This window comes from Pteronotus mesoamericanus, unplaced genomic scaffold, assembly GCF_021234165.1.
Source record: "Pteronotus mesoamericanus isolate MK-2021 breed Mesoamerican mustached bat unplaced genomic scaffold, CSHL_Meso_final contig_221, whole genome shotgun sequence".
Lineage (NCBI taxonomy): Eukaryota > Metazoa > Chordata > Mammalia > Chiroptera > Mormoopidae > Pteronotus > Pteronotus mesoamericanus.
In genome coordinates this window covers 3,544,290-3,568,704 of record NW_026555092.1, presented here as the reverse complement: position 1 = coordinate 3,568,704, position 24,415 = coordinate 3,544,290, and the positions used below count along the sequence as shown (strand labels likewise).

Genomic DNA, 24,415 nt, shown 5'->3' with positions numbered 1-24,415 from the left:
AGTTGCTTTTGTATACCAGATACTATTCTAAGCCCTAATATTAGTGAGCAAAAGAGTCAGCTCATTGACCTTATGGCACTTAAATTCTAGGGGAACAAACAGGTAATGAACAATTAAACATAATAGATAGGTACATTATGTAGGGTAAATTATATGTTAGAAAGTGATAAGTGATATGAAAAAGAGAAAAAATAGAGTGAAGGGGACCAGAAGAACAGGAGGGCAGGATGAGTTTCAGTATTAAATTGTGCGGTAGGGGTAGAACGAAAAGGTAAAATTTGAGCCCAAAATTGAAGAAAGTAAGAGACTGAGCTGAGCATATGCCTAGGGGAAGAGTGCTCAGGCAGAGGGAGCCGCCGGCGCAGAGGCTCTGAGGTTGGATCCGTCCGAAAGGCAGCGTGGCTAACGTTGGTTGACCAAGGGAAGTATGGCAGCCCGAAGGTCAGAGAGGTAATGGGACCAGGGCACATAGAACCTTCTAGACCACTGGAAGTAGCTTGGATTTTACACTGAATGGAATGGGACCTATACAGGGTTGTGACAGTGGTATGATCTGACGCATTTTTAAAGGATCACTTTGGCTAGTGTGTTGAAATTGGACTAACGATGGGTCTGGTTAGAAGCAGGGAGCCCAGTTGATATTGCAGGAAACTGGGTAAGAGATAATGCCTGATTCTGTAAAGCCTAAATTTAGATCAATGCCTTTAATTCACTTCCTAAATAAAGCCTCAACTCTGTTCATCTCTCTTGGCTTGTGTTACCGTCATCCACAATTTACTTCCTTTTTGTTTTGGGGTGTTTTTTTTTTAAAGATTTTATTTATTTCTTTTTAAAGAGAGGGAAGCGAGGGAGAGTGAGAGAAACAACGATGTGTGAGAGAAACATCCATTGGTTGCCTCTCACATGCCCCCTGCTGGGGACCCGGCCAGAAACCCAGCCTGTGCCCTGACCAGGAATCAAGCGGCAACTTTTCAGTCCACAGACTGATGCCCAATCCACTGAGCCACACCAGCCAGGGCTCCACTTTGTTTGTATACCCTCCAAATCAGTCATAATTATTATTATAATGGCCTTATACATTTTAAAATTTACTTAGATATTTATCAACTTATTTGTTCACAATTTCTTCTTGCCTTTCTGTCCTTTCTTCTGTGGAGAATTTCCTCCTCTTCATGGTATATCCTGTAGATATTCCTTCAGCGAAGGCCTGTTAGTGGACAATTCTATTTCTATTTCTATTCCTTTATTTTGAGTGATAGCTTAGCTTTTTTTTCCCCTTTATCTTCTGGCTACTGTTGTTGCTATTGGGAAATCTTCTAAATTTAATTATGGTTCCTTTGCATGTAATGTATCTTTTCTCTATGATTGCTTTTAATTTTTTTCTCTGTGTCTTCGGTGGTCTGGAGTTTTATTATGATATCTGTAAATGTAGAATTACTTTGTTTCTAACATGCTGCTTGGAGTTCACTGTGATTGCTGAATCTGAAGAGTCATGTCCAGGAGAATTCTGGACAATCCTCCCCATCATCTCTTTGAATACTGCCAGCCCAATGCCCACGGCCAGTTCTATTCTTCCTTTTTGAAACTCCAGTTAGATACATTTAAACTTTTCCTTCAATCCTTCATTTCTCTTAAGCTCTCTTTCATGCTCTCCATCTCTTTGTCACCTTGTGCTGCATTCTGAGAAATTTCTTCAGAACTACCTTCTACACCAATGCTTCTCAACGAGTCTGTTGTGATCTTTAGCCTGTCCTTAAGGGTTTCTTTTTTCAATGACTTTATTTTTCGCTTCTAAAATTATACTTGATCCTTTTTCCAATCTGCCCAGTCACTCATTAGGTACTCATGTTTTTGATTCCTTATTGTTTAATAATATTAAACATTTTGATAACATATACCCAAGAATTATATGAACTTCCTGGAAGTGTAATTCTACTGTCTGACATTTCTGCTAACCCTTGTTCCTGTTTCTCTATGTTTTGTCATTTTGCATTGTAAGCTTAAATTCCATGGGCCTTCATATGTGGAAATCTTCTGTGATCTGGATAGAAAGCATATTTCTCTAGAGAAATTTTGAGTTTGCTTTAATAATGATATCTAATAATGTCCCATATAACGTTTGGGTGATTTAATTTTTCTCAGTATTTAGGATATACTTACACTAAAAAATGATTCATTACCTGACATTCAGGATTATCTGGACTCCTATATTTTATCTGGCAACCCTACTGGTGTGAAGCCAAAGTCTTGTCTCCCATCCCTAAATAGTTGTTTAAACTTTAGCATCTTACTTACCAAAACTGGCCAACAAAAAACTAAAACACCAATGAAAACACACACACACACACACACACACACACACCCTTAATCTTATCTCTCTGGATTCCATTATTTCTTGGTTTTGACTTCCTCTTGATTTTTGACCATTAGAGATTTACTTTACTTTCAAAAAGAAGTCTTAGGATTAGTCTTTTTGAAAACAAAAGGCCAAAAAGCCTGCAGACCACTTCTGCTTCTTGAACTCCCACATAGCTCTCCTAAGGCAACCAGTACTGACCTAGTGCCCCATTAGAAGGGAGAAAAGCAAAACAGAGAGGAACAAAACATAGGTTGGTATTTTAACATATCCATCGCCACAGATAAAGGGTTTGGCTAGAGTCAGTGATCATGGGAGATCATTATTGTGCCCACTGAAAAAAAACTCATTTCTTCTGCTCATTCTTCTCCAGTAAAGACTTCTTGGCAAGCCCAGCAGAATCTGAAGGACTCACTCCATGGAGACATGCTCAGTGACGCAGGCAGCCAATGGCTCCAAGGATGGCTCGGATTTCAACCCCATGAAGGATTACATGATCCTGAGCAATCAGCAACAGATAGCTATTGCGGTGCTGTGCACCGCCCTGGGCCTGCTAAGCGCCCTGGAGAACCTAGCTGTGCTCTACCTGATCCTGTCTTCCCACCGGCTCCGCAGGAAGCCCTCATATCTATTCATTAGCAGCTTGGCTGGGGCCGATCTCCTGGCCAGCGTGGTCTTTGTCTGTAATTTTGTAAATTTCCACGTCTTTCATGGCATGGATTCCAAGGCTGTCTTTCTGCTGAAGATTGGTAGTGTGACCATGACTTTCACAGCCTCTGTAGGCAGCCTGTTGCTGACCGCCATTGACCGCTACCTCTGTCTGCGCTACCCACTTGCATACAAAGCCCTGCTCACCCGTGGGAGGGCACTGGTGACCCTGGGCACCATGTGGGTCATCTCAGCATTGGTCTCCTACCTGCCCCTCATGGGATGGACTTGCTGTCCCAGTCCCTGCTCTGAGCTTTTCCCTCTGATCCCCAACGACTACCTGCTGGGCTGGCTCCTGTTCATCGCCTTCCTCTTCTCTGGCATCATCTACACCTATGGGCACGTCCTCTGGAAGGCCCATCAGCATGTGGCCAGCCTGGCTGAGCACCAGGACAGGCAGGTGCCGGGAATGGCCCGGATGAGGCTGGATATGAGACTGGCCAGGACACTGGGGGTGGTGCTGGCTGTTCTCTTCATATGCTGGTTCCCGGTACTAACCCTCATGGTCTACAGCTTGGCCACCACTCTAACTGACCAGGTCAAGAAGGTCTTTGCCTTTTGCTCCTTGCTTTGCCTTGTCAACTCCCTGGTCAACCCCATCATCTATGCCCTGCGGAGTGGGGAGATCCGCGCCTCTGCCCAGCACTGCTTGACCCGCTGGAAGAAGCACCTGAGATGCTGTGGGCTTGAAGGAAAAGAAGAGATCCCAAGGTCCTCAGTCACAGAGACAGAGGCTGATGTGAAAGTCACCCAGTGGCCAGATTCCAAGGGTCTATCTTCTATGATGCCTGATGTGGCCTCTTTCAGAGTTTTAAACAAGCCAAGTCAGAAGTCATTTCACTCCCTGGAAGAGAAAGAGCAGCCTTAACCCTCTCATCTTACTGGAACCAGCCCCAGAGGCCTTGGCACAAACTTTTTTGCTGATGAGTGTCGGCACTGACCTCTGCAGAGTAGCCTGGTCGTGTCTGTCTGCACACAGTCTGCTGACAGCTAGGTCCTGTGAGGAGTGGCAAGGTGGGCAGGAGGCAAGACGTCTGGGGCAGGCTCAGTGTATGTCAGGTCAGGAAAACCTTCTCGGCAAGATGGCTTAGTGCCTGAATTCTCCAGAGATCACAGGACCCAGAGGGAGCCTTCAGGCTCAGCAAAGAGGGGCTCGGAGAAAATTTGAGAAGAATGGCTTATTCTCCTGGGATCTCAGGGTATGTGTGGATGGCTGGCCAGCTCTTGTTCCTGCTTAACTGCTGGGGCCTTCTTCGTTCTGGGTCACCTTTTTCCACCAAGGACCTTTATAGGTCACCATGTCTCGCTGAGGACCAAGAACTGCGATGTGTCGAAAACTATAGGTGTTGGTCCACCTCTTTCAGAAGTAACTGACAACCCTCTGGTTAAAGACGCCTTGTTATTAGGGCAATGGCCCTTCTTGACCACTGGTAATCCCCACTCACAGCCACTGTGACTTCTGGGGAAGTCTCTGGGGAATACGGAGGCTGGGATCTCTTGAGACACAGAATCTTTAGAGAATTTTATTGATCCTGTGAAGGCCTGTTTGGTGGCACCACTGGAAGCAGGCTGTGTCCCAGTCTAACCCAACTCCAAGAAAAAAAAAAGTATTCACAAGGATTTTATAAATCCCTGGATTGTTCACCTCACTATCCTATCAGGTCCTTCTGTCTCCTCCACACCTCTATGGCGAACAAGAAACTGGGCAAGTAGGGGGAGGGGGAGGACAGGGCTGACAGCCCACAGTCCCTTATCTCCAGCAAGAATATAGCCCCAAAGCTTTTGAAGATCCCAGGACATTGTATTTTACATATCATGGAAGGGCTTAAAACAGAAGGCAAGAGAAATTGTTGGTGGCAGGCAAATTACAAGGAATTCTAATGCAGTTATTTGGGACCGAAGACAGAGTAAAAGGAAAGAAATTGAATAAATATGACTTCATATAATGCTTTATAAGACAAGGTGTCCACTATTCATTTACTCTTTCACCCATCTCCTAAATACATGCCAGGGCCTGTGCCAGGGCCTGGGTGTTCAGCCTTAAGTAAAACTCTGCCCATGTCTAATGGGGTTTACGTTCTCCATTCTGGTGGGGAGAGAGCCAATAAATAAATAAATAAATAAATGTGGGTGGTACCATGAAAGAAATCATCAGGATCACATGATAGCGATTAATTGAGGCAACTTTAGGTAGGATAGACCTACTAGGTGCTCTAGTCATAAATGCCAGCTAACTTTTATTCAGTCTTTACTATGTGCCAGATCCTGAGCTAAGTTCTTGTTTTTTTAAAAAAAGATTTTATTTATTTATCCTTAGAGAGAGGGGAAGGGAGGGAGAAAGAGAGAGAGAGAGAAACATCGATGTGAGAAAGAAACATCGATTGGTTGCCTCTCGTATGCGCCCTGACCAAGCACTGAACTTGCAACCCAGGCATGTGCCTTGACCAGGAATCAAACCAGTGACCTTTCACTTTGCAGGATGATGCCCAACTCACTGAGTCACACCCGTCAGGGCATGGGCTATGTACTTTTAAATGAGGTATTTCACTTGGTCTTTATAAAATAACCTGCCGAAGGTGGTTTGGTATCCTCCTTTTACAGATGAGGATACCTCTAAGGGGCAAAATCACTTGCCTGAGGTCACACTGCTAGTATGTACCCAAAGCTGGGGTTTCCATGCCTGTTCTGTCTGACTCCAAAGCCTGCCCTCTTGACTGCTACCCTCTAAACCTCCTTCAAATTCAGTTTGATTAGAAGTAATGTTCTAATTTAAACCTTAGGGTTACAGACTGCAACCTCAAATTATCACTATTTCTCAATGCACTTCTTTTTATGTCCTGTATTAGCTTCCTGTAACAACTTTCCATAAACGGAGTGCCTTAAAACAACAGAAGGTTATTCTCTCACAGTTCTGAAGACTAGAAGTCCAAAATCAAGGTGTTGGCAGGGCCATGCTCCCTCCGGAGGTTCAAGCAGGGGCATCCTTTCTTGCCTCTTCCAACTTTGGGCAGCTCCTGGTGTCCCTCGGTTTGTGGCGACAAAACTCCAATCTCTTCCTTTATCTTCACATGGCCTCCCCACCCCCTCTGTCTCTTGATATCTTCTTCTAAGGACAACAATCATCGGATTAAGGTGCACCCCGTAATCCTGTATGATCTCATCTTAATTAAACAAATTACATCTACAAAGGCTCTATTTCCAAATAAGGCAGGATTCATATGTCCTGGGTAAACATGAAGTTCTAGGTGACACTATTTAACTTACTTGAAAGAGCATGATTTTTTAAAGGTAAATTTGTGGCTCTTTAAATTTGGGCATGCCTTTCTTTATTCATCAGTGGGGTCTTTTCTCATTTTACCAAAGGAAATGCCCAAATACATGGCATAAATTGATACCCAGTTAATATTTCTTTAATAAATATAGAACTTACAAATAGTTGAATTAAATTCACTTTCACACTTTCTACCCCTCTCCTTTCCACACTTTCTACCTCTCTCCTTTCACAGTCTCTTATTTCAGCTTTAAGTCAAGCACTTGAGTTTATGAAGGAGGAGAGCAAGGGGGTAAGGGACCTTGGATATCACTGAGAACTGCCTGCATTGTTTAGATAAGGAAATGGGCTCAGACTGTGGACAAGACTTGCTCAAGCAAAGCCCAGAAAGTAGTGTCTAGTGCCAGAAATCCAGGTTCCCCAGTTCCCAGAATTGTCCACTCTTTCATAGTGCCTCTCGCCTGCTCCTGCAGATTTGCGTTTTGGTTACGAGGATGTTGACCTTTAACAAATAGACAGCCAGATATTTCTCCAGCAAAATGGGTTTATTCAGGAAAAACAAAGAATTGCAATTCAGGACCTGTGGCCTAGTGGTAAACCATGCTCAAGTCCAGAGAAACAAAGGAGAGGGCTGCTCTTTGATAGACTTCAGAGGGCCTGTTGCAAATGAAGAATCCACTGGAGGAAACTAAACGTGTAAAGTACAGTGATTTCTCATTGCCTGAGTTATGGCAGTTTCTCATTGGCTGAACTGTAACAGGGCAAGGAGGAATCGTTCCTTTCTCGTGCTTAGGTAGTAATGTACAATAGCATCACCTCCTATTGTAGATGCAAGGTATGTCTCTTCTTATTGGGGTTAATAGTCCGCACTGAGTGACATGTGAGTGAGAGTTCTCTCTTCTAGCCTCTTGATTCCACTTTAAAAGAAGTTTCTGTTTATTAATTTTCACAAGGTTAAGAAGAAATGAGGGTCACAGTGTCCCATTACGTCTTCCCCAACATGAGTTCTGTAATATCAAAAATCATTACTCTGATCACTAGAAAGTGTGTGAAGACAGGTTTTTTTAAAAGCATTTGTGCTTATTGTTTTGGACAATATTTCAGCATAATCTTGCAAAGAAAGAAACACAGAAGATTAGAAAAATAACTATTTATTCAGCAACTGCCATTGTATTTCCTAACCACTCCTAGGATGAGGAAGTGCTTGGTTCTGTCAACACAGGCTCTTATCCCTCCTGGGGTACAAGAGAGAAGTAGCATGCTGAGAGGCATAGATTCTACCTCTGGAGACCTGGATTCTAGTCAGACTTCTGATCCCATCTAGCTGCACAATCTTGAGCAACTTCCATCCCCTCTGTGAGTCTCATTTTCCTCCTTCCTAAAATGTAAAGAGTGGGAAAGGGGATTGTGTAGAGGATTTCCAAAGTCCCTTCCACCTCTGACATGCTGCAATTCTCTCACTAATATGTGGGGACTGGCTATGCTGCTTGGGATCATTATACTTCACACACCTGAAGCCCTTGCTTCCTGTCTGATTCTGCGCAGCATGTATGGATTGTGGAGGACTTGGTTACCACCCTGCCAGACAAGATTCACATGGGTACTCCTAGGGCCTGGGGCTCTTTTTTATATTTTGTTAATTTTTTCCCAATTACAGGTGACATTCAATATCATTGTATGTTATTTTCAGGAGTATAGCACACTGGTTAGACAATTACATACTTTATAAAGTAGTGCCCCCCTGAAACCATACATAGTTGTTACAATATTATTGATTATATTCCTATGTTGTAGGGCATGAGGCTCTTAATTTTTCTTACCCTACTACTCTAAAAACGTTCCGTTGTGGCGGCTTGTATGTACGTGGGTCTTGTTTTCCCAATTAGATGTTAAACTCTGTGAATGGCTTCAGAATTCCCAAAGCAAGTATTTGGCAAAATGGCCACACCTGCTCTTTGTCTTTCAGCACCCACTGTTCTCCCTCCTCTTCCTTCCTAATGCTTCTACCATCATTATTCTACCTTGTTATTTCTACCAGGACTGCTACGATGCCTTGCATCTGGTATTCCTGCCTCCAGGCTTACTCTTCTGTACTACGACTTAAAAAGTCCCCTATGGCTCTCAACGGCAAAAATGCACTGCTCCCAGTTCTCTGCACACATCGGGCCTTCCGCAGCCTCACGGTTTAACCGCGCCATGAAGTCTCTTCTAAAGTTTTTCTGAGACCATCAGCGGAGCGCTGTCGACGCGTCCTTGCGTCTTTCTCCCTTTAAGATACAGAGGGAGCGACAGGCACGGCTGACCAAGAGATTCGGAAGCCAAAAGGCCAGGGCTGGCACGCCCCCTTTCTTCCTAGCCAATCATTAGTTAGAGTGGGCGGGGCCGCGCGCCCGCACCTGCGCGTTAAGAGGGGATGGTTGAAGAGGAAAGGTGGGAAGGTGGAGAAGCTATCTCCCGAAATGAGGTCGCGGGCGGTGGACACCGAGCTGCTGCTGCTGCTGTTGGTTCTCGGAGCAGCGGAGTCGGCGCTCAGGGCTCAGCGCCGCTACACTCCGGACTGGCCGAGTGTGGACTCCCGGCCACTGCCGGACTGGTTCGACAAGGCCAAGTTCGGGGTGTTCGTGCATTGGGGCGTGTTCTCGGTGCCGGCCTGGGGCAGCGAGTGGTTCTGGTGGCACTGGAAGGGTGAAGGATTGTTGCAGTATAAGCGCTTCATGAGCGACAACTACCCTCCCGGCTTCAGCTACGCTGACTTCGGGCCGCAGTTCACGGCGCGCTTCTTCGACCCCGACGACTGGGCTGACCTCTTCCAGGCCGCTGGGGCCAAGTGAGTGCGGCAGCGGGTGCCGGCGCAGCGCCTTAGTCACCCCGGTCCTCGCCCCCGCCTCCCCCGCCCGCCCCGCCCCGCCCCACCCCACCCCACCCCACCCCACCTCCCGGATCGGAGTGATGGAACGGGGGTTAGGCCGGTGGAAACCGAACAGAGACGGCTTGCCCAGGGTCACACAGCCGTCTCTCTGACTTAAGATACCCTCAGGTCATGTGTTTTGTCCCCTGAAGGATACAAAGTTGAATGTTGCATGCCTGATCGTAAGGAGACGGTACGCCTGGGTTGAGGATTCGAAGAAAATAAAAGTTCCGGGGCGGTGGTGGGAGGGAAAGCCTTCAGTGTCAGCACCCGTTACATCGCGCTGAGGGGACGGAGCTAGGGGATACCTCATTGTCCGTTCCCTGTCTACAAGACAGTCAAGATTCCAAGATTTTTAAGCAAGTGGTATGGAGTCTGGTCCTGGTTCAGCTGTGAACTTCAAGGCGTTTCACCTCCCTGCAGCCTCCTTCCTGGCCGTTGAAAGGGATTGTATTAGTTCCTTTGGGTTTCAATATCTGTGAGAGGGAAAGGGAAGTGAGTCCTGGTGTGCAGTGGTTTGGGGCAACAGTACAGATTCTCAGTCATCTGCTCTTCTCAATACCTTGCACATGAAAGCTCTCAAGAAATGTCTGAATTGTTTTGAGAACTCTTGGAGTTTGCGTGTGAATGGACAAAGAACTGAAAGTGATGAGGTGGGGAGGAGAGAGACAAGGACCCATGAGATTGTTGAAGGCGGGTGCCAATCTTGAAGGATCGCAGTATGTGGCCAGGTGTTAAGTCAGGGAATGTTTATCCTTAGCTTCTAGAAGGATTAGCCTCGCTGCTGGGAGGGACGTGGGTTGGAGGAGAGTAAGAATGGAGACAGGCAGGTCTTCTGGCTCCCGGCTTAGAATAGCCTTCCACCCTTGTCTCTTCAGTCATCTTCCAGGCCTTAGTTCCTCTTGGACTTTAAGATTTCTTGTAGTTAAGCAATTACAGTGACGTTTAGTGTATGGAAATATAAGGCTGGAATAAACAGAGGAGGTGTTCTCTATCCTCTAGGTCCATAACTCAAAATAAAAAAAAAAAAATTAAAATCTGGGAAATATTCCTTGTCCAGACCCCTTTTCACGGTCCAGGTGACTGGCCCAGGTAGACGAAGGGAGCTGATGTCCTAGACTCCAAACCCACCCCTCCAAGGTGAAGGTTCTTCCCCATACCAGAGGTTTGTATTCCATGCCAGAGGGATTGGTCCTCTGCCTGTTTTTGTAAGTTCCATGAGATGAGAATGATTTTTATATTTTAAAAGTGTTATGCCCACAAAGCCTGCAATACAATCTGGCCCTTAAAGTCTTGGAGCTCCCCCACTAGCCAGCGATTAAATTATCTTGGTTTCTTTTTCCCTGGCCATAAAAGCAAGTCAAATGTTGAGTGATTTGGTAGGTATTTCAACATTTGCCTGTTCTCCTCAGCTCGTTTGGACTTTGGTCACCTCTATAAATGAGAGGCTTGGTAAAACAAATAGCTTACTTTTCTATCACCTGCTATTTCCTGTAAAGATTTCTTTCTACTTTAGAGCCAAGGCTTAAGAAAAACTAATCAGCCCTGACTGGTGTGGCTGAGTAGGTTAAGCCTCATTCCCACAAACCGAAAGGTCGCAGGTTTGCTTTCTGGTCAGGGCACGTGCCTGGGTTGTGGGCCAAGTCCCTCGTTGGGAGTGTGCAAGAGGCAACCGATGGATGTTTGTCTCACACATCGATGTTTCTTTCCCCTCTTTCTCCCTCCCTTCCCCTCTCTCTAAAAAATAAATAAATAAAATCATTTTTTAAGAAAGAAAAGCTAATCATTAATTCCCAGAAAGTTGAAGAAGGGGAGCTGAGGTGCACATCTTTTCCCTCTAGCCTTCCTCCTTAGCTGAGGACTAAGGACTGTGGCTTCCTGAAGTTTGCTTCCATTTCTGGAGCAATACCCATGGAAAGCTGAGACTACACCAACTCCTATGTTTCCTATAGGCAAGTATATAGTACATTGATGTGGGCAAACTTGACTCCATCTTTGTAAGCCCCCCACTCTCTGTATGCAGACTTTAGCTTTGACCAAGCTCACTGTTCCTGACCAGCATTCACAGGCCTTATAGTTAATGACTTCTGTCTTCTGTAAGCCTGTACAACGTAATCATAAATATTTCTGTCAGTAAGTGGCCAGAATGGCATAGCAAGCTGAGACATATCAAAGCAGGTGTCAGTGTCAATTCTAAGCAATTACCCATCCTAAGACCACTGGGAGGTAGGGTTCCTGGCTCATATTGCATCCTCTGCCCCTTCACCTTGTCAGTCATTACTAGTTCAGCTATACGATAAAACATTTACTGTAGTAACTGTAGCGCAGCGGAGAAGAAGCTGCGCAGAACTGCCAGGGTTGTCCATCCACTCCGACCCTACATCCCTGTAACTAAATTACCCTATAATAAATTCCGTTACATTCTGTGGAGTTGCCCACTTCCTTTTTTTCTGTCTTAAGACAGCTTTTCAGTTCGGTGGTCACTGTACCTCTGCTCCACGTTCAGACAGCCACATCCAAACATTTCCAAGGCCTCGGTCATGCTGGGTGGGTTCATGTTCGTGGCCCACTGCCCACTTCCTTTGCTCATGTGGTTTTGATGTCCACAGGTATGTAGTCCTGACAACAAAGCATCACGAAGGCTTCACAAACTGGCCAAGTCCGGTGTCTTGGAACTGGAACTCTCAGGACGTGGGGCCCCACCGTGATTTGGTTGGTGAGTTGGGAACGGCCATCCGGAAGAGGTGTGTGTCCACGGAGAGTTAACCCGTCATCGCTTCCGATCTAGCAGCCATCCGCTGTACCATACCTTCTCCACTCCTCTGTGGTTTTGAAATTGTCATTTAGCGAGTACCCTGAAGGGCTTTTGGTTTTTGAATTAGCAGTGTTCAATGCTTGGCCGTTTTTATGTGACCAACGGTGACACCATCAGAGAAATTCCTGGCTCTGTCTAGTTGGGTGAAGGATACCCAGCGTAGACAACAATGGCCCATTTGTACCCTGAGAAGGATTCTTTCTGGAAAGCCTTCCAGCCCTTTTCCAGGGTCTGATGGACACCAGGGACTGCGTGTCTCATCTTTGTGTCCCCCTTAAGTCATTGACACAGATCTTTGCAGGCATTCAGGGCAGGTTTGGGTAAATGATAGGTCAAGAGGGAACGGAAAAGGGCAGTTTAAGCAGCAAAAAGTAAGGTAAGGAGCCACTGGGTTGATTCTAGTTAATGCTCCCTAATATTTGCCACTTAAGAAATAACTTCCCAAGATCGAAGAGCTGGGAGGTGGCAGAGGTGGGATTTAAAATCAGGTATTCTGGTTTTGGACCTTACAGCTCCAGTACATTTGCCTGCAAGGAGGAAAAGTGGTATTCGCCCAGTCTCAGCTCTGTTGCGATTTGGTAAACTTGGTATCCTATTTAAGCGGTGCCCCAGTTGGCTGTTGGTATAAATGAAGTTTGATTGGAACATGGCTTTGCCCATTCATTTGTGTGTTATCAATGGCTGCTTTCATGTTACAATTTCAGAGTTAGGATAGAGACCACAAGGCCTGCAAAGCCTAAACTACTATCTGACCCTTTAGGAAAGTGTGTGCTGACTCCTGCCACCTGTTTAATATTCAGCTTCCCAATGATGTGCGTAGATGATAGTCCTGTTGTAGACCCTCTGAGGGGTTGATTAGGTTCAGACTTTAGGATACTTGATTTTTATCTTCTTTGTATCTACCTAGTTCCCAGGTCATATGGTGAAATAACCAACTTCAGTGCTTTCTGCCTTATCTGTGCCATTGCCCTGTACCTTACTTCTTTAAAGATTTTATTTATTTATTTTTAGAGAGGGAAAGGGAGAGAGAAAGAGAAGGAGAGGAACATCGATGTGTGAGAGATACATCGATTTGCTGTCTTTCACAGGCCCCCAGCTGGCCCACAACCCAGGCCTGTGCCCTGACTGGGAATCAGTCTGGCGACCTTTCAGTTTGCAGGCCGGCGCCCAACCCCCTGAGCCATGCCGGCCAGGGCACAATGCGCCTTACTTCTTAACTTGCAGCGTAGTGTTTTCTGTAACTCTCACCAGTCTTAACTCAAAACAAGCTTCATTGTCTATGAAAATAGGTCACTTTAACCCTGTTTCACTTTGGGTATGTTAAAAACTAATCAATCTTAGCTAAATGAAACAGTAAACCTTTAATCATTCATTTCAACTACATGGAAAACGTTACTAATGATTTTTTTTCTGAGTGATAAGATTTTTGGATATGTTATTCTTTACACTTTTCTCTATTTTTCCGTATCTCTACAATATGTATTCTTTTGATTGACAGAATTTTTAAAAAAATGGACTATATGTTGTTATTGAGATAATTGACCTAAAAGATGGTATAAATGATATTTGATGTTAAGATATTTGTGTATAGCCCTGGCAGAGTAGCTCAGTTGGTTAGAGCATCATTGTCCCAATATGTCAAGGTCGTGGGTTTGATCTCTGGCCAGGGCACATATAAGAATCAACCAATGAGATAGAGAGCAGGATGACAGCTATGGAGGGGTGGGGGGTGGGCAGGTGAGAGGGTAGAGGGATCAAGCAAAAAGGAAAAAGGACTCACAGACATGGACAACAGTGTGGTGATGGCGGGGGTGGGGGGTATAAGGGGGCTGCCTGGGAATGGGAAAAATACAATGAAAATGTATAAATAAATAAATAACCTCAGGGGAGAATCAACCAATGTATTCATAAATAAGTGGAACAACAAATTGATGTTTCTCTCTCTCGTCAATAAATAAAAAGGTTTTTAAAAAGTATGTATAAAAAGTAGTTATGTGTACTATCAAAAACTTAGTAAACCAGTCATTTTAATTGAATGATAAGAGATCATTTAACTTAATGGTTTCAGATCCCAGCCTCCTTCATGGCTTTATGGGCACATTTCACTGAGGTATGAAAATGCTGCCACTGATTTTTCTTAAAATAAACTATCTTTTCTTTGCTTAATGACAGTTGCTGTCCTGTTTTTTTGTTTAAGGAACATACGCTATGGACTCTATCACTCACTCTTTGAATGGTTCCATCCACTCTACCTACTTGATAAGAAAAATGGTTTCAAAACACAGTATTTTGTGACTGCAAAAACAATGCCAGAGCTATATGACCTCGTTAACAGGTAAAACACAGAAATATTTTTGAGCTATGACTTTTCTAAATGAAATCAGAGCTTTCTATAGGATACTATTATGTTGGGAGGAAAGGAATATGAAAAAAAACGTGGAATATGAAAAAAATCTAGAGGACATCAGAATAATAAAAGTGGTGGTTGGAGACAAAATGTATGATTCCTCCTACTCTTCAAAACCTGTGTAATGTGGTCACATTATCTTTATAAATGGAAACAATCGAACAGAACCCAGAATGGCAGTTAAGTCAGAACTTCAGGTCCCTCCTCACGTGCCATTGTCTCTGTCAGAACCTTGGAGAGGCATCTTGGTCCGAGGGACCCTAGGCCCCACGTGGGATTTGGCCTCTGGCAGATTTGCATTTGAATCCTGGCTCTTGTTACTTAAAAAGCCTTAAACAGCTCACCCTTCTGAGCCTCAGATCCTCACTGTAAAGTGGGGATAATAATGCCTTCTTATAGGGCTCAGAGTAATATGTGAAAAATCTCTGTCACGGTGCCTCGTACAGAATAAGTGTTGTTGTTAATATTCTTAAAGTGATCACTTTTACTTTGGGATTGGTCTTCACCTTGTTTTATTCCTGGTTTGCCTTTCTCACACCTGAGGGCTTCTAGAGGCTAAGAAGCAGGCATCTCTGCCTGGCCTCTCATTTTAGAGAGGCAGCAGCGAGGGGCGGGGGCCAGACCCTCCTTGCATCCAGGGCATCTCTAAGGAAATAGTACTGTTGTAAGAGACCAGCAGAGGCTTGGAGTCAGACAGAACTGGATCTGGAATCCAGTTCTTTTTTCTACTGGCTGTGTGGCCGTGAACAAACTATTTAACCTTTCTAGATCTGTTTTTTATCTGCAAAATGGAGATAATATACACCATAAGATCACTGTAAGGGCTAGTGAAGCAATGAATATAAAATGCCCAGTACAGTTTCTCATACACAGTAAATTACAGATTATGTTGTATTTTGCCTCCTAAACAGGCAGTGTTTTTCCAGGAGCCTGCTTGCTGTCCTGATTATGAAGTACAGTATAGGAGTTGGCTGCAGGCAGACTTATATTTGAATTCCAGCTTGTTTATTTACAAGCCTTTTCACTTGAAACAAATTGGCCTGCTGAGTCTCAGATTCTTGCTCTCTAAAGTGGGACTAATAATGCTTACTTTATAGGTATATATTCACACTCACACCTCATTGGAGTCAGAGTAATAATACGTGGAAGGTACAACTGTGGCTCAGGTGGTTCTATAAATCCTTTATAGTTGAAACTTTGGGTAGATGTCCCAAGAAATGCATTGGGTGGAGTATTTCAAGATCTTAATACATTTTAATGAAGCAGAAACCGTAATCCTATAGTTCTGGAGTACTTTTTTTTTTTTAAGGTTTTATTTATTTTTAGGGATGGGAGGGAGAAAGAGAGGGAGAGAAAAATCTATGTGTGAAATATACATCAACTGGGCACCTTGCCCACAACGCAACTATGTGCCCAGACTGGGAATCGAACCAGCAGCCCTTCAGTTCACAGGCCAGCACTCAATCCACTGAGCCACACCAACCAGGGCTGGAGAACCATTCTTTTAGTTGGAATTAGTTGCTGGAGGGAGACCAAATTGTATAATACTGATTACAACTCTGTTTTTTAAAAAGGCTTTAAAAATAATAAAAGATTAGGAGGGAATATACCAAAATGCTGTGTATTCAAAAGTGGCTATGAGAGCAGAGGCGTTTTTTGTGTATGTGGTTGTTTTTGTCTCTTTAGTGTTCCACATTCTCTGCATTGTGGTAATTTATGGTACTTCCAAAATGGAAGAAAGTTAATTTTTAATTATTCATTACAGTCCTGACTATATTGCAAAGAATGATTTGTAAGACTTTATTGCAGATGGATTCAGGTAATAAACTTTGTTCTAATTGCATGTCTTTCAGATATAAACCTGACTTGATTTGGTCTGATGGAGACTGGGAAAGTCCCGATACATACTGGAACTCTACAGGTTTTCTTTCTTGGCTCTACAATGACAGCCCAGTCAAGGTATGTGATTATATGACTTCTCTCTTACTCATCTGTTATGATTAAAAAAAAAAAAAGTACCTGGTTGGTGTGGCTCAGTGGATTGAGCACTGGCCTGTAAACCAAAAGGTCACTGGTTCGATACCCAGCCAGGGCACATGCTTGGGTTGCAGGCCAGGTCCCCATTTGGGGGTGTGAGAGAGGCAACCAATTTATGTTCCTCTCACACATCAATGTTTCTCTCCCTCTCCTTCTCCTTTCCTGCCTCTCTCTCTAAAAATAAGTAAATAAAATCTTAAAAAAAATAAAAAGAGTAATTATGAAGCAAATATTTGTGTAAAAATTATAGAGAGACAAGATCTGGGGTAATAACGACAATGACAACAGCCACAATAATAAATACTAATACTCTCATGGGGGTGCTAGGGACCTCGAGACTTAATGGGTGGTAAAGTCCTTTCACCTTTAATTCTTTCCCTCTTCCTTTAAACATAAACTTTCTTTTTCTCCTTTAATTCTTGATTTTGACAACACAGGTTTAAATCTTGTTAAAATTAATATACCAAATAAAAAAAATTAAATGATAGGAGTAAAATGCGAATATCTATGATTTCACCTACTCTGGGTTGATTATGTAGTTTAACTCTCGAGGGGAAATTTTATTTCCTTTATATCCAAATTCTTGAGGGAACTTTGTCTTCTTCCCCCATCACCCGCCCACGCCCAGTCAACACTATTACACTGCATAGTAGCTGTCCACTTACAGTTTGTATTTTAGTACATGTACACAGTGGCAGAAGTCTTAATCCTCACTATAGGAAATTTCAAAAATGTTACATATTCTGAATTTGTTGTAGATCTAGAAAAACCAAAGTATAAGAACAGTTTGAGTTAAGCTATCTTGGTAGATTAATAAACCTCTTATTGGGTAACTATTACTAAACTCAGAAAATGAGAAGAAAGGAAAAAAGAAAGAGATCTTATGTGACAAATAGAGACAAATTAAGAGTGGTTTTCGCCAAATGTATGTGCCACTTTTAGTGGCACAGCATCCTGGTTCTCTGCCAAGGGTCCTCACATGGGGTGGTTCAGCTGTGGACCCTTGGGTGGGATGCTGTAGACCTTGGTTTCCCACTCTTGTTCTGAATGCTTTCTTTTATTTTTTAGAAGTTTTTATGTATTGATTGATTTTAGAGAGAGAAGAAAGGAGAGAGAGGGGCATCGATTTGTTGTTCTACTCATTCATGCATTCATTGGTTGATTCTTGTATGTACCCTGACCAGGGATTGAACTTGCAACCTTGGCTTATTAGAACGATGCTCTAAACAACTGAGCTACCCAGGCAAGGCTCCGAATGCTTTCTCATGCATTAGGAAAAAGCGTCATTTTGGAGCAGCAGTCACATTAGAGAGCATTTTTAGAAGAACTAGACTCTTCTCCTTACCACTCCCCCTGTCTGCGATACCTGTGGTCCCCGCAGGTCTTCCCTCAGAGGTCCTCGGCCTTGGGCAGCCGCCCCGCCACCCTATCTGAAATTGCAGCCTGTCACACTTCCTGTCTTTCCCTGCTTTCTCTTTCTCTTAGCGCTTACCTGGTCTAATGTATTCTAAGTATCATTTACCTTGTTTATGATCTGTCTCTCTCACTGAAGTGTCAACTTTATACTTTATAAGGGCAAGGGTTTGGATCTGTTTATTGCTATCCCCAACGCGCAAAAAAAATTTGGCTTAGTTAGGCACATGATAATATTGATTGAATGTAAGGTAAATCTGGCTCCTGGCAATTTATATTCTCTCCTGGAAGTATTAAAAAACATCCTGGATCAGCATACTCCATTTATGTTAATCACTAGGTAATTAACTCCGATATAATGCGACAGTTGTTCACACAGCTGTCTCCTCAGCTAGCCTCTGCTGTCTCTTGGAGGGCAGGAACTGTGTTTCATTCACTTTAGGTACCCCAGGATGAGCCTCCTAGAAGTAGGAAACACTTACATTTACGTACTCTGTGTAATGATTTCTCATTCTCATAGTTCAGCTAAACCTTGAAGGAAGGAAAAGAATATTTGATTGACCTTCTTTACTAGGTCATGTAGTGCAAAGTGTCCTGGGCTGGGCTCAAATACCTGATCCCCATAGTCCCAGCTTTCCGAAACTATCAGGTTTTACCTTGGGCGAGTCTTCTCTCCATTTCTCCTCTTATGAAATAAGTGGTTTACAAGACGATCTTTGAAACAGGCCCTGCCAGCTCTACCGGGACAGATGACTAGACCAGGGTTCCTCAGCCTCTGCACTATCGACACTTGGGGCTGCATATTTCTCTGTTGTGATGAAGCTGTCCTTGATGTAAAAAGTTTAACACTGTCCCTGGCCTCTACCCACCAGATGGCAGTAGTACCACCCCAGTTGTGACAACCCAAAGTGTCTCTTAGGCTTTGTCAAATTCCCCTGGGGCAAAATGGACCCCCGCGGAGAACTACAGCTCTAGAAGACCAGCGATTTCCACCCACCCTGCCTTAAGAATGTTTAAAACATGCAGTTCCCTGACTGTTTTATTCAGGGGCACTGACCTCTTTTTTCTTAGACTGTCAAGTCAAAAAATGGCAGCAGCCAACACAACAATAATTATAAGGTATGAATGGCATCAAAATTATACCTATTTTTGTCAGATTGGCAAAAAATCTATTTTTTGGCATGCCACAGAATTTTAGTAATTATTATATGTGCCATGAGATGGAAAACGTTGAAAATTGCTGCTCTAGACTAAATCTGGGCCTTGCATCCAAATAGAATCTTAAGTTATCATGCTGCATTATGTAAGGAAAATAAGGCATTTTCCCCTTGGTGACTCAGTACTCTTTCCTCCTTTAGGATGAGGTAGTAGTAAATGACCGATGGGGTTATAACTGTTCCTGTCACCATGGAGGATACTACAACTGTGAAGATAAATTCCAGCCATCGAGCTTGCCAGACCACAAGTGGGAGATGTGCACCTCCATAGACAAGAGGTCGTGGGGCTACCGTCGCACCATGTCAATATCTGACATTTCAAGTGAATCTGAAATCATTTCGGTAAGACCCCTGCGAGTTAATTATTTGTTAACTACCATCTCAAACTAGCCTTCCAACTGAACATGGTGGAAACACCGAATGAACGTGCAGGTTGATAGTACCCTTTAGGGTTATTGAACATACTCAGAGAAACCTGTCCTGAGGGAACTGTTATAATCACAGAAGAAAGTTTTATGTACAGATATGTTCTTCCCAGGGTAATTTTCAGTTAGACATATGGGTTGTTTCAATTTCTTGTAACCATAAAGGGATAAGTTAAGTAGATTTGGGGGTTGGCCTTAACCATTAAAATACTTATCAATGTAGACCCTGGCTGGTGTGGCTCAGCGTATTGAGGGCCGGCCTGCAAACCAAAGGGGCTGCCGGTTCGATTCCCAGTGTAGAGCACACGCCTGGCTTGTGGGCCAGGTCTCCGGTGGGCAGCACACAAGAGGCAACCACACATTGATGTTTCTCTCCCTTCTCTTTCTCCTTTTCTTCCCCTCTCTCTCTAAAAATAAATACAATCTTTGAAAAAAAATATTTATCAATGTAATATAGGTTAATGCTTAGAGGGTTAAGTGAAAAAATAAGTTATGCATTATCACAACTATATAAAATTAACTACATAGAAAAAAGACCGAAAGGAAACAAAAAGTTAGTGGTGTGGTATCTTTGGGGTACAGTAACAAATTCTCCTTTTTAGAATTTTCTGTATTAACCTTAATTTTTCTGGATTGCCCTGAAGTGCACCTGTTTGAGGTCAAAGTAAACAAGTAAACACACACACATCCCACTTAGAAGTCGTGAAGGATGTACCTTAGTCCCTCCTTATTCTCAGGGATGTGATCCAGACCCCCAGTGGATGCCTGAAACCAAGTATAGTACTGAACTCTCTCTATATATATAATGTTTTTTTCCTAGAGTACCTACCTATAATAAAGTTCAATTTATAAATTAGGCATAGTAAGAGATTAAAAACAATAAGTAATGATAAAACAGAACAATTATAACAATATACTATAATAAAAGTTGCGTGAATTTGGTCTCCCAAAATACCTGATTGTACTGTATTCACCCTTCTCCTTGTGATCATGTGAGATGATACAACTCTTAGCTGATGAGATGAAGTGAGGTACTTAAAACTTATGAACTGTTTGTTTCTGGAATTTTTCATTTAATATTTTTAGACTGCAGTTGACCATAGGTAACTGAAACTGCAGAAAATGAAACCACAGATAAGGAGGAACTACTGTATCTCTTTACAGCATGTTTTCCCAGTGGGGCAACATACACATTAATATAGCCCGCGACATACAGAGCTTACTGAAAGTCTTCAGATCTCTTCTGTCTCCCCAAAGCCTCCACAGCGCCTCCTCAAAATCTCTTCTCTCTGATCCCTGTAGTCTCTCCGAATGGCTCCATGTGATCCCCTCATGGCCGAGTGCTTTGTTCTCAGCTCTCCTGCGTGCACTTTGTGCTTCTGACACACGACCCTTCCCTCCCAGGGAAATGCCCGTGATCACTCCTGGAATTTGAGTTAATATATTTCTCCATCTTGTAGCAGTATTTTTCAGTTTTGTTATATAACCCTGTCTTGCTTTTATAATGACAAAAATATATAGCCTTTTTCAAAAGGGTAAAGGGCATTCACAAAGCAGGGAGAGAAGGTGCCCTAGATTATGTTTCTTCTCTTAAGAGCTGTGTGTTCCAGGCACTATGCCAGGATTAGGATTCACAACTAGGATTTCCTTGTTTCTGCTCTCTCTAGGAACTGGTTCAGACAGTAAGTCTGGGAGGAAACTATCTTCTCAACATTGGGCCAACTAAAGATGGACTGATTGTTCCCATCTTCCAAGAAAGGCTACTTGCCGTTGGGAAGTGGCTACGCATCAATGGGGAAGCTATCTATTCCTCTAAACCGTGGAGGGTACAATTGGAAAAGAACGAATCTGTATGGTGAGTCTTGTCTTCGGTCGTGTGCAGGAATGGGACTGTGGCCCGTCCTGAACTGGCATTTCCTTGAGTCCACAATGTTAGAAGCCACACCAGAAGTCATCTTGAAGAAACCCAAAAGTTGTTCTTTTGCTATTAATTTGTACCTCAGTTTATGGTTTAAGCCACCAGGATATTTGTGACTAGTGAGGGTGGTGATAGGCTTGGTGCAAAAAGCATCAATTTACTTGACACTTTACCCTGTCTTCCTAAAATTAGTAATAGCTAATAGTTGTGTAGCACCTACAGTATGCAAAGCTCCATTCTAAATTCTTTGCATCCATTTAATCCCCTCAACAAGCCCACCAAATAGATACTATTATTATCCCCATATTACAAGTGAGAAAGGAGGCCCAAAGCAGTCATATAACTTGCCTAGGATCACAAAGCTAGTAAATGGAGAAGTCATAATTCATACTTGAAATTGTGGTCCAGATATTTGATCTTGGACCTCATTTTTTTCAATTGCAACATGGGGTGACTGATACTTAACTTCCTAGAGCTGTTGTGAGGGTTAAATGAGATAATGGATGTAAAGCTTCCAGCAGAGTGTCAGGCACATGCAACGTGTTTAATCAGAGATACCTGCCGTTATACCATGGAGTGTAGGTCGTTGGATCAGGGGAAACACGATCAGCCCTCAGCTTTAGATGAGCTTCTGTCTCATGATTTTCATTCTCTCCTCTAAGCATGGTGAAATCTCTGAATAACAAATTTGTCTTCATGGCACATCTTGCCCTCGTGATATCCTCTGATGTTTTCACGTGGATTTAGAGTTGAAAAAATATTTGAATAATAAAGCAGATGACTTCAGTGGGAAATAACTAGTATAAGAGTTAAAAAAATTTTCAAGAAAACTTATAACCCAATAGAGAAGGAAAATAGAAGATACTTCAGGAAGAGGCTGCTTTCCTCCCTCAGACCTTAACTGGCATTGAGTTATTGTGTCTGTCACTGGTGTCAGTCAGTGACAGATACAAGGTCTTGGAATTGGTAGAGAATAGAAAGGGGAATGTATAAGGTTATGTGTAATAACCTTAGGTGTCGGGGTAACAAGCCAGTTATCTTTGATAATGATGTTCTTTCCCTCAGGTATACCTCCAAAGGAGCAGCTGTTTATGCCATTTTCCTGAAATGGCCAGAAAATGGAGTCTTAAGCCTTAAATCCCCGCAAACTACCTCCAGTACACGGGTAAGGAGCCTCAGTCAGTCCTTTCTGAGGTGTAACATTTTTTAAAGGAATTGGCAGGTCTTCTCTACTTCTTGTTTCCTCCCCAGGTTTCCCCCATGTTTATTACCCATTTATTTATCTTTTAAAACATTTTATTTATTTATTTTTAGAGAGAGGGGAAGAGAGGGAGAAAGAAAGGGAGAGAAACATCAGTATGTGGTTGCCTCTCACACACCCCCTACTGGGGACCTGGCCCGCAACCCAGGCATGCACCCGGATTGGGAATCAAACCGGCGACTCTTTGATTTGCAGGCTGGCTCTCAACCCACTCCACAGCAGCCTGGGCCCCTTTTAGACTATCTTCCCTGCCCTGGCCCAGTTTGGTTGTTTTCGACCATATTCAGGCCATGTTCTGTACTCATTGATGCATTAATGTTTTTTCCATTGCCTTTTGCTTTCTTCAGGTAATTATGCTGGGATTCCAAAATGATCTGAAGTGGTCCAAAAATCCACATGAAGATCTCCTCATTTATCTGCCCCAGTTACCACCCTCTGCTCTCCCAGTTGAGTTTGCCTGGACCATAAAGATGACGGGAGTGGAGTGACCATTGGAAATCAAGAGGAACAGGACACTGTCTGCTCTCCACTGTGTTGATTTTCTTCTTACAGTGCCGTCATTGCAATAACTCCTCTTTTCCGCCCAGCGGTGGCTTTCCAACATATTTTAATCAAAGGAACTGAGTGCAATACTCTGATGTCTCAGTGGATCAAAGATCGGAGATACCTTGCCAGCATCTCTCTCTCTCTCTCTCTCATCAGCAGAAGAAAGAACTAAACAGTTAAGCTCTGAGTTCATCCTTTCCTAACTTTGGAAATTATCTACAGTGCAACCTTCCCTCTGTTCTCTGTTTGATAACTGGCTTACCTAACGACTTCAGATACAAAGTAAGCCAGTTCACCTTGTTGCCTGTGGGAGGAGGTTTAAAGGGTTTGGCAAGCTCAACTACGTGCTCCTGAAGCGGCAGCAGTTGTCACCAGCTCCCCCCCCCCCAAAAGAGCAGGAGGCCTGGAAGGAAAGGAAGAGGCTTCCAAGGCTAGTAATCAGCTCTTCAGAAGTTTCCAAAACCAACTAAGGGTTCTGCAATTCAGTCTGTGTATATTCATACTATGAAGAAAATGGATGTGATTCTGCCCTGCTTTTTAAAATACGATCAAATAAATACATTTTTTAAATTTATTTATTTATTTTTTCAAATACATTTGTCTCTACCTACCAAATAAATACATTTTAATGTCAAACCATTTCTATCAAAAAATACGCGATAGCTTTCTTTTCCCATTTTCTGTATGGACTGCTCTTAGCTGTATGTTTCTGTGTTTGAAAGGGGCTGGCCAAGTCTCCTTAATGCAGAACAAATGTAATGCCTTTGGGTTTTCTGTTCCTCACTTCTAGTGCCATTCTTTTTCTTTTTCCTTTTTCTTTTTTCAGCATCAAGCAAAAAAATAAAAAAGGAACTTTATATGGAAAAGCTTTAAAAACATTTAATCAAAGAAAAAGCATTCACCATAAAGAAGTAAGTACATGCAAACACTTTGGTCATGGGTTTTATTTTAGGTCTGGGGAAATTTGGAAAATAATTGATAACAATTATTTCATATATACCAGAGGTAAAGGACAGAGAAGTGGCTTCTTAAGGAAGAAAAACATGACCCATTTTATTGTTTTTAGAAATCACTCTCCATTAAGTAAGACTCATTTTTATATTCATTACATTTATAAACACATTTTCTATGTG

At 43.0% G+C, this 24,415-nt stretch overlaps 3 protein-coding genes across 3 annotated transcripts in view; 2 read left to right on the top strand and 1 right to left on the bottom strand.

Moving 5' to 3' along the window:
• Window positions 1–24,415, bottom strand: part of RPL11 (ribosomal protein L11) — a 189,572-nt gene that overhangs the window by 78,157 nt on the left and 87,000 nt on the right. The window lies entirely within an intron of this gene.
• CNR2 (cannabinoid receptor 2) lies at window positions 2,775–3,932 on the top strand. Its single transcript, XM_054572192.1, has one exon. It carries the CDS (start codon window positions 2,775–2,777, stop codon window positions 3,930–3,932), a length of 1,158 nt encoding a protein of 385 aa, XP_054428167.1.
• FUCA1 (alpha-L-fucosidase 1) lies at window positions 8,744–23,856 on the top strand. Its single transcript, XM_054571714.1, has 8 exons — window positions 8,744–9,162; window positions 11,853–11,987; window positions 14,256–14,393; window positions 16,319–16,424; window positions 19,274–19,474; window positions 21,225–21,412; window positions 22,541–22,640; window positions 23,084–23,856. Exons 1-8 carry the CDS (start codon window positions 8,795–8,797, stop codon window positions 23,222–23,224), a joined length of 1,377 nt encoding a protein of 458 aa, XP_054427689.1. The 5' UTR covers window positions 8,744–8,794; the 3' UTR covers window positions 23,225–23,856.